This window comes from Erithacus rubecula (genome assembly GCF_903797595.1).
Source record: "Erithacus rubecula genome assembly, chromosome: 5".
Taxonomy (NCBI): domain Eukaryota; kingdom Metazoa; phylum Chordata; class Aves; order Passeriformes; family Muscicapidae; genus Erithacus; species Erithacus rubecula.
This window is the reverse complement of record NC_136687.1, coordinates 67,015,045-67,024,961: the sequence shown is the minus strand read 5'-3', so window position 1 is coordinate 67,024,961 and position 9,917 is coordinate 67,015,045. Positions and strand designations below refer to the sequence as shown.

Below are 9,917 nucleotides of genomic sequence, written 5' to 3'. Positions count from 1 at the left end.
CGGAGGGGCGGGCGCGGGGAGGCGGCGCCGGGGGCCGCGCGGGGCGGGGGCAGCGCGGGCACTCGCGGCGCCGTGTCAGCGCTCACGGAGCCCCGGCCCGCCGAACCGCCCCGCTCCGGCCCGCCTCTGCCCCGCTTTCGATGGGGCTCGGCGGATGCCGAGCGGGAATCGCAGGTGAATGTGGCTCTGGTGCTACAGCACAGCAGCGTCCCTTTGGCACGGATGGGGAAAGGGGGATTGAGAGGCGAGTCGCGAGCAGCGGGGAGCTGAGCGGGCCCAAGAGGGAAAACAGTGCTAGGGGAAAAAAACAACAAAAACACCAAAAAACGCACCAGGGGGACATAGGGAGTGTCTGAGGAAGCAACAAGTGGTCAGGGAAGTAGAGAAAGACAAGACATCAGTCTCTGGGGCTTTAATGGGAATTTGATTTTCCTGCAGCTGCCTGAGCTCATGCTGGACCCACAAATTCATTGATGGCCAGAGAGTGGGAAGTGTCTCAGCGATGGAGCAAGGGGTAGGAAAGGCTTTGGAGTGAGTATTTGGGTGGGTGAGCATCGTCTGTGAGTGTCCCAGGACCCGAGGTGCCCGGCGGAGAGCCCGTGTGTGAAGAGCCAGTGGCGGGCGGCAGGAGGATGCTGAGGGATGCAGGTTACCTGGCCACAGGTGACGCTCAGCATCCTCCCACATCCGCCAGCCCCGCACCAGCCACGCGTGCCCAGCCCATCCACAATCACTTCATTTACCCCTTTTAAACATGTTTGTCACTCCTCTGAGGCTTTTCACACAAGGAGGGTTCATTTTCCTTCCATTGCACTCACACCTCCCCGTCCTGTCCCAGGACACTGAGCCAGGAGTTGGGTTGGATGAACAGAGTTTTGTTAGAATTTGTTTTACACTGCCACCCGTGTGGATCTGCTTTACAAATTCGTGGATGAAGATCCATTGGGGAAGTTCACACAGCCACATGTCCCTGATATAAAAACATAACACTGATTGGGGAAGATGACAGGATTGGAGTGTTTTCAGTCCAAACACATCAGTGTGGAGTAAAAGCCCCCTTTGACCATTATATTTTGTGGTGTGGATCTGAACAGCTCAGGAGATGGTTAAACAAAGTCTTTGTAAGTGGGTGCTGCTCCACGAGAGTGAATTAGGCATCTCTTCCCAGCCAGTCATCAAGGGAATAGGGGTGAGATGGCAGCCAGAAAATCTCTTTTTGGAATGGCATGTGGCTTGCAGCAGCCAGTAGTGACCCTTAGACGGGCAGTGTTCTCCCAGGCCGGGCTGAACAGCTGTAAAGGTCTGAGGGCCGCGGCTCTGACTGCCCTCAGGAGCCGCCGCCATGTTGGTTCGGGGAAAAGGGGCCATTTTGGCCTGCAGCGCTGCGAGACAGCCCCGGCTTTGCCCTGAGACCCCTCTCAGGCCAGTGAAGCAGCGAGCTGGAGGCTTTTAACCAGCCCCCGGCCACGGGTCACCTCTCCCCGGGCAGCGGGCAGGCGCCGGAACCCGCGCGCCCGCGGAACGGCAGGTCCGGGCGCGGCGGGCGGGGGGGACCGCGCTCGGTGGCACACGGACCTGCGGGACGTCGGAACGTTTCTTCTCGGCCTCGGGGAGCGAGTTCCGCCGGAACGGTTCCGGCGGTGCACCGGGGCGGCCCGGCAAAATGGCGGCGCCCAGCGCGCGCTGCCTGTGGCGAGGTGAGGGGGCCGCGCTGAGCGACCCGCGGGCGCTGCGCCCGCCGCCGCCTCTCCGCCTCCGCCCGCCGCTCTGGGGCGGCCCGGCGGTGCGGGAGGCCGAGGCGGTGCCTGAGGCGGTGTTTGTTCTTGTCCCGCAGCGCTGGCCCCGCGGTGCGGGTGGGGCCTCCCGGGGCTGGAGCAGCGCCCCGCCGTGCCGAGCCCCGCCAGCGCCCGGCCCTACGCGGCCGCAGCCAAGTGAGTGCGGGGGGAGCTGGGGCTGGGGGGTGTCCCGGAGAGCAGCCTGGGCTCGCAGGGAGTGTTTTCTGTGCTAACGGTCAGGAAAGTTTGACGCTATGATGTGGGCTGTGCTTTTGCGGGCTGCAGCAGGGCTATGTGTCTGCATGAAAGGCGGGATCGGCTTCAACCCTTTGCTGCCCTTCAGTTAATGGGCACGTTATTTAATTTGATATCTGTGTGATAACCCCCCCAGGGGCGCCCGGAGGGAGGGCGGGAGGAGCCGGCAGCAGCAGCAGCAGCAGCAGCAGCAGCAGCAGCAGCAGCAGCAGCAGCAGCAGCAGCAGCAGCGCTCCCCTCGGCGGCGGCCCCTGATGAGCAAACCCGTGGACGATGTGTACCTAAGCTGGCTCTACAGGAGACCCTGCTACCAGCTGCAGCAGGCCCTGGCCATGCTCAAGAGCTTCCAGCAGCTGGACTTCACCCACCCCAGGCAGTTTGTGTACATCAGTGTCTTCCTGGATATGGCCTTGCAGAAGAAGGTGGGCTGCCAGAGGCTGTGTCACAGGCTGCACTCCCTCATCTGCATATTTTTTTCATATTTAAGACACTCTGACAATTTTTTCTTGTTTATTTTAATTTTTTTTTTTACTCAATTCACTTGGCAGAAAAAAGTGGATCCCTTTTCCAGCAGTGTGACTCTTCCCTATCGTTTCACAGATGAAGTGAACAAGGTTTTGGTGTTCACAGAGGTGGGTGAGCCACAATTCCTTCCCTTTCACAGCCCACTGTTGCAGCTATCCTCTGCCAGTTCATCACTTTGTCTGAGATGATCCCAGGGGTTTATTAATTACTCTTTGGACATTTGAAATTGCCTGATTGGTAGCCCAGCTGTCTATAATTCCTTTTTTTTTCTCTCAGCAGAATGAGCAAGAAGCTGAAGTAGCTCGAGAGCACGGAGCTGCCATCGTGGGAGGAGTTGAATTAATCAAATGGGTACATGTTTTTCTAAAAGAAACCACATAAAATACCCAAATTCAAACAGGGCTGGGGCCTGGCCTGGTGTCCATGAGCTGTGGCTGTGCTTTGCAGTCCAGCTGAAGTGAGCTGTGCTGGGTTGTGTTGGTTGCAGATCCTGGAGGATGAAATCCAAGCTGATTTCTACGTGGCTGTCCCTGCCATCATGCCCAAGCTCATTCCCCTGAGGAACAAACTGAGGAGGAAGTACCCCACCACCAGGAGAAGTAAGGAGCAGCTCTTGGTTCCTGGGCCAGGGGGAGCCCCTGCAGTGTTTGCTCTGAGGATGTGCAGTTAATTCTGTGGGAGGCTGCAGGGGGCTGCACCACTTGTCTTAGGTTAAGGTAACTTCAGGAATCCTGCAACAGGCAAATCTGGGGTTAGAACCCAGATAAATTTGCCTGCTAGCTGCCCTTGTGCTTATTAATCCTGATCATGGGGAAGGAGGGAACATGGAAACTTTTTATAATCTCAGTGAGGACACCATTGTCTTGTCTGGGAAACTGCATTTTGGAAGTTTCAAAACTTCTGAAGTTTTGGCATTCACTTGCCTTAATTAACAGATGGAATTATCCCTTATTGATGTCACATCTCTCTATGCTGATTAGCATTACTCAGACAACTCCTTTGCTTTGTTTTTTTTATTTTTTTAATAGATTCCCTGGGCACTGACATTCCCAAAATGCTGCAGTTCTTCAGAGAATGCCATGAGTATGCAGTACAGGATGAGAATATCATCAAGACAAGAATAGCCAGAGTAAGTTGTGTACAGAGCTCTTAAATAACCTCTCTAAGCAGAGCTGTAGCATTCAAAGAGAGGAAAGAATGTGGTTTTAATCTGTTTCTCAAAATTTTGGACTAATTTCTTTAGCTAACTTGTCTAAGTCCGTGGTCAATATGCACAGGAGAGTCAAAAAGTCTTTGCTTTAACCAAATAATTAAGGACTTTTAATTTTGATAACTATAGTTCTAGACTGGAGTAGAAAGCAAAAACTGTTTGTGCTACACCTAAAATAAAACATTGATTTTGACTTATTTGTTTATTTTCTCTGCCCTAAGCTGGGTTTTGTTTTGTTTTCCTTCTGGTTTGTGTCTGTAATCCTGCCTTATGTTTGGTTTTCCCCTAACTGAGGGTGGCACAGGCAGGAAGGGTAGGAAATATCTGAAACTTTGCCTGGCAGTGTTGCAGACAAATGAATTTATTAATTGTGATTAACTGCTCTGAGCTGTGCCTGGGCATTCCAGGGGCTTCCCAGTCTGTATTTCTGGGCATAGTTGGAATTCTGGATCTTGCTGCTGAAGGAGTTAACCTTATTTAAGAAATGAAAAGGGCACAAATAAATGACCTGAGCCTTTTTACAGCACCTTGTGCTGCTCTGGAGAGAAGTGTTCAAAACTTCAAACAGGTGTTCATCCACAAGGATTCAAGCTTTTTGTAAAACCAGTTGTGCATATATTGATTTTTAAAGGTTTCTCACCCTCTACATGTTGTTACAGAGCCCTGGGAGTTTTGTTTCCTGAGTAGTGAGCAGATCAACATGTACAAAATACTGCTTTTCCTGTGTGATTTGGAAAAGGCTGTTAATGGGATCTGTCACTCCTTCACAAGGGAACATGGACAAAGGGAATAATCTGTCCAAATGTAGAATAAACATAAACACCAGAGCTTTGATTTATTAATCTGGATTTATTAATTGATGAATCTGGGCTCCAAGCATCAACATAACTAACTTGGCATTATCCTTTTGCAGCTGGATATGCCCACTGAGCACATCATTGCCAATCTGAAAACAATTATCCATGATATCTGCACCTTCAAGCCATCCAATTTTGGTAAGAAACTGTTGTTCTAATGTTGCTGTTCAAGTTGCAGCAAACAAAAGTGGTAAATGGGTGTTCCTTTCTGTCATTAAATTGTTTTCTGTTCTCAAAGTATCTGTGAAATTTCTGCTTCTCCAAGGGAAAAGCTCTTTTTTAATTTTTTTTTTTTTTTTAATTTTTAATTCCTTAACAAAATGAGCTACAAAGGTATAATGAAGTCAGCTTTAAGCAAAGGGCATCTGCTTAGCTGGAGAGGAAATGATGATTCATGAAAGAATTTTAGGGAAGGAGCTTTGTCTAAGCTAAAACCTCCTTTTTTATGTTAGTATTTGCTTAATGTCTGCCAGAAGAGTCAGGCTGGATTCTTGTGGTGTGTTTTACTGGCTTGGTTGAAAAGATTTGCTGGGAGCAGCTGGGGGACATGGGAAGGGATGGAGTGACCAGGTTGGTGATGCTCTTTGTCCCCTAGATCCCATTGTGAGGAGGTTGGTTATCAGATCTTCCACCAGTGAGGGTTTGCTGCTGGACCTCGATGGAATCCTACCTCAGGTGGAGAAGGCAGAAGAAAAAGGAGAGGAAAATGCAGCTGATGAGGATCAACAAAAGCCTGTCCAGGAATCTGTTGGTAGCTGATGTCTTTTCCTGGGAGATGCAAATGGTGTCATTCAAATCATGCTCTGTGAGAACAAACAATAAATGTCATTGTGGATTCCACGTGTAAACTCGGTGTAACATTGTGCCAAGCTGGAGCCGGGTGTGGGAACCAGAGCAGTGTTTGTTTCCAGGGAGGAGCTGGAGGGGAGCCTTGCCCTGGTGTGTTTTCCTCACCAGACCCGGCTCTCCTTGCCGGGGTTTGCTGCTCTCCTCCCAGGAGGTGGCGCCCCCGCCCTTCCCTCCTGGACACCTCCTGCAATTCCTCCCTGGGTGGTTTTTTTTGGGGCTCTGTTGCTAAACACGTGTTCACAAAGCTGCACCCCGAAATGGAAGATGGTCCCAGAGAGCATTGGCTGTTTCCAGCTGATCCAAATCTGGAAAGGTTTGTGGGTTTAATTTCATTCCTATTATTGGAGGTAGGCCTTGTTTTTCCCAAAGGTTACTGGGATGTGTCTGCATGGAAATTCTTTTAGCTCCCATCTGAAGCATTTGGCTGCTGTCAGCCAGGGTGACCAATTCCTGATTATTTCTGGTTGTGTGGGGTGCTTTGCTCAGAATCTGATAAAAAATTCCCTTTAGGTGTTTACAGGAAAGTTTCACCCTGACTTAACAGACTTACCATGTTGTAAGTGGGAAAAGCAGTGCCAGTGTACTTGAGGCTTTACACATACCAGGAATATTATGAGGTGTTGCAGTGGTTGTGTGTTGTGACCCAAAAGGAGCAATTTGAAGGTGGGTTACCTGTTGGTGTAAAAAAGCAAAGCCTGTGCTATCATCTTGCATGGATTTCTTTGCCTTTTCTCTGTTCTCTTGGCTTATTTCCAAGACTTCACTATCCATTCTGGAAAAAAGACAATTCTGCCCTCTTTGATGGGTGGATTTTTTAAAAAAATTGATGCTTAAGCATAAATGTACAGGTGAGCTTAAATCAGAAGCTCTCAGACTGCTGAGAGTGCTCTTGGAGGATAAAAACATAGAATAACAGTGCAGATGATGTATGATTTCTTTTAGATTTGTTTTGTCTGAACCTGCTGTTAGTTTAACTCAGGAGAAGAGCTGGGATTCTGTGTTAGTGCACACAGAATCATTTGCCCAAAGAAGGAAGAAGCTGTCCTGGGAGCCTGTAGGGTGACACTCAGCCTCAACCTGCACTTGTAGGGGAATTTGTGGCACCCCAAAAAACCTGCAATCTGTGTGGGTCACCCTGAGTTCATGAGGCTTGTGCTGGGAGTTCTGGCAGGTTAGAGGAGCAGGGCAGGGGTGTTAGAGCTGCCACCAGGGCTGACAGGTTTTTAGTGCTGAGATGGGTGTTCTGAATGATTAAATATGATTACATTGCCCATGTTCTGCAGTGCTGGTGGTGTTGGCTGCCCCCACACTCTGGGAGAGGCTTTTTCCATAGCTGGAAATCTGTCCTTCTGGGAAAACTTGGATTGACTGAAATAGGACAGGGAAGGGAGGGGAAAAAGCTCTTGATGCTGACTAAAAACACTGTTAGGGATAAACATGATTCTTCTCCAGCAGTTATTTCTGTCAGTACCTCAGCTTGCAGGTGGCTGGAGGCTTCATCCCAGCAGGACACAAAGGGAGAGCTGTCAGTGTGTCACCTGCAGGATTGCTGGAAAACAAGAGGAAAATGCCAATATTCCCAAACTGCAGGTACTGGGAGATGCTGGGTTAAGCTCACACAATGCAATGTCATATTGTTTTCATGGACAAACCTCATTGATTTATTAAAACTTATTGAAAAAAAAAATTGTAAAAAGCACAGTTAAAACCTGGAAAAATATTCAACTGTCAGGCATTCTGGAAGTGGGGAATTCACATAAAAACTGGTTCACTTGCCAGGGATGGATCCTTCTCAGAGCCATATTTCTCCAGCTGTTGTGTGGAACTCTGTGCCAGCACATGCCCAGCTTTCCATGAACACAAGGTGTGTCAGTGACTTTTTGTGCCAGTGTTTCTGAGATCTGTGGCAGCAGCTGACAGCTGGGTCATTGCTTTACAAGTTACACCCTTCAAGCTTTCAGCCTTAGAATTATATTTCTCATGAGTATGAAGCTTATTTTATAATTTTATTTGCTGCTAAACTTTACTAAACTTTGGATTTCTGAAAATTTGAAGTCTTTTGCACCAAGTGCAAAACCTGAGAAATGCTGGAAGTTAAAATTCTAGAGGGAAAAGTTCTCCCTTCATATTGTGGAACGAGTAAATCTGAAAAATTATTTCAATTATGGGGTTTGAGTTCTTGTGACTTTTAACAGCATCTTTAGAGCAGTTCTCAGAGCAGCAGGAAGGAAAGTAGGAGAAACAGGGAGGAGGAGGCTGTAGCTGGACTAGGGAAACAAGCTGTAAAAATAGGAAGATGAACAGCACAAATTATTGACCAGAGTTTCACCTGAGGAGTTAGAAGGGAACTGGGGCTTGTGTATTTCTTCCTTTTGTTTATTTTGTTTATTTATTTTTTGTTTATTTTTGTTATTTGAAAGAGACATGAAATATTTCTTTGCTCAGTGCTGGTGTGTGCAGAGTTAGTTGTTGTGTCTCTCTGCTCCTGTTTTTATAAAAAATGACCCTCTGCTAATGGCTAATGAGTAGAGCACAGAGAAACTCATCATGCAAATCACTTTTTGGGTCTTAGACTGATGGCACACTGCACATTTTGCTTCTCACATTTGTTGTGGGAGTTCCAGCACAGTGATTAAAGACCTGCAGTCCTGGGAAGACAAAAAAAAAAAATAAATCTGGCCTCCAACTTGGAGTTTAGGATGGTAGTGTTCATTAGGGAGTCCATCAAAACTGAACAGATGGAATTACCACAGGGAATTATTATCAAATTGAGCTGCCATCGTTGCATTTAATCAGGCAAGCAGGAGATGAAGGCAGCAGCCAACTGCTCTGTGGGAGCTGGGATACAGGAATGCTGAAATTACCAGGAGAAAAACCCATTTCATTCACAGACTAGTAAAAATAAACTCACTTTCCAAGTTCATTTTAATTGGAGGCTTTGGCTTGTAGCAGTTCAATGGCTGTAACTTCAAACCTGGGGCTGTTTTTCTTTATCCTGTGACTTGTAGGATTTCCAAACTTTGGTTTGGAAATGTTGGCTCTGGGATGTGTTGAGTGTGCAGTGCTGGAGGGTGACACGGGAGTGGACACACTGTGTATGTGGAGGTGCTTAGAGCAAGAAAACACTGTAGGGGCAACTGTTTGAGTTAGTGGTGGGGTTTTTTTGTTTTTTTTTTTACTTTGAGTGTTTGATATGTGTTTGGTAGTGTTAGAGTCTCTCTTGCTTGGATTTGCTCCAGGAAGGAATGGCAACGCAGCGGCCATGGCAAGAAGAAACAGACCTGGAAATAGACCGAGCTTTGATACTTCTTGTTACAGTCCTACAGCCCAAACTGACACCCAAAACACAACAAATCAGCGCTTTAGGTGGGCTCCCCTTGCAGCCGGCGGGTCAGCTCCCACACACACCGGCTTTGCCTCGTCCCGGCGCCGCTGCGGTGGGACGGGCTGCGGGATCCCCGGGGCGGCTCCATGGCCAGCGGGGGGAGGAGGAGGATTAGCCGGGCTCCTCCGTGCCCGGCTCAAGGTGCCGAGGAGGAGGAGGAGGAGAGGGCTGGCGGTGCGCAGCCCGGGGCGGGGCTGCGCCGCGGCGCTGCCCCTTTGTCTGCGGGCAAACTTTGCCGGCGGGGCGGGGGCCAGCGCTGCCCCGGCACCTGCCGCGGGCCCGGCGGCCGCTCCCGCCTCGCTGCTCGCCGCCTGAGGGCCATGGGCACCCCGAGCGCCGCCGGGGCCGCCCCGCTCCTCCTGCTGCTGCTGCTGCCGCTGCCGCTGCCGCCCGGCGCCGCGCCGGCCGATGCCGCCTCAGGTGAGTGGCCGTCCCGCCAGCCGTGAGGGAACCGGCTCCGAGCCGCCCCTCGCCTCCGCCCGCCCTGCGGCGCTCCGGCCCGGGCGGGGGTCCGCCTCCGCCCCCCGCCATTTTGGCGGCTTCCCCTCAGGCGAGGTGAGGGGCACCGGGGCCAAGCCGTGCCGGCTCTTCCCGCCGGGCGTGGAGGAACGCGTGTCCCGCCGCCGGCAGCCCCTCACGGGCGGGCAGGCGGCTCGGCCGTGCCCAGGTGAGCGGGGCCGGAGTTGTGCGAGCCCGCGGCGAGCAGCCCGTGAGGGGAGCGGGGCCGGGCCGAGCCCCCGCACCCCGCGGGCGGGAGCGTGAGGGGAGCCGGCAGCTGCCGACCCCTGCTCGCTGTGTGGGGAGGAGGAGGAGGCTGCAGCCAACTTGGATGTGGCGTGGGAGCGCTCGGAGGCGCCGGGTTTTGTCTGGGTGTGCTGGTTGTGCGGTGCTGCTGCTGCTGCTATCTGGAGTCGGGAGTGCGGCTCGGCTCGGCTCGATCTCCGGCTCGCCCTGTGGATGGAGGTTGTTGGTTTCCAAAGTCCCCAAACCCCGCTCCCTCTGTGATTCCCCTCTGGCACATTCATTGCGTGAATAGCAACAGTTCAAACCCGCGGTGTGTG

At 51.1% G+C, this 9,917-nt stretch overlaps 2 protein-coding genes across 2 annotated transcripts in view; both read left to right on the top strand.

Annotated features, from left to right (window-relative positions):
• Positions 1-2,209: 2,209 nt before the first annotated feature.
• MRPL1 (mitochondrial ribosomal protein L1) overlaps positions 2,210-9,917 on the top strand; it is a 36,918-nt gene continuing 29,210 nt past the window's right edge. Inside the window, exons 1-7 of the mRNA XM_079306018.1 lie at positions 2,210-2,452; positions 2,579-2,662; positions 2,835-2,906; positions 3,043-3,154; positions 3,584-3,684; positions 4,679-4,760; positions 5,218-5,408. Of these exons, the coding sequence (XP_079162144.1) occupies positions 2,285-2,452; positions 2,579-2,662; positions 2,835-2,906; positions 3,043-3,154; positions 3,584-3,684; positions 4,679-4,760; positions 5,218-5,381 (783 nt within the window). The 5' untranslated portion in view covers positions 2,210-2,284 and the 3' untranslated portion in view covers positions 5,382-5,408. The remainder of the gene's footprint in view (positions 2,453-2,578; positions 2,663-2,834; positions 2,907-3,042; positions 3,155-3,583; positions 3,685-4,678; positions 4,761-5,217; positions 5,409-9,917) is intronic.
• The window catches only part of FRAS1 (Fraser extracellular matrix complex subunit 1), a 97,022-nt gene continuing 96,082 nt past the window's right edge, over positions 8,978-9,917 (top strand). The window contains exon 1 of the mRNA XM_079306028.1: positions 8,978-9,276. Coding sequence (XP_079162154.1) covers positions 9,177-9,276 — 100 coding nt within the window. The 5' untranslated portion in view covers positions 8,978-9,176. The remainder of the gene's footprint in view (positions 9,277-9,917) is intronic.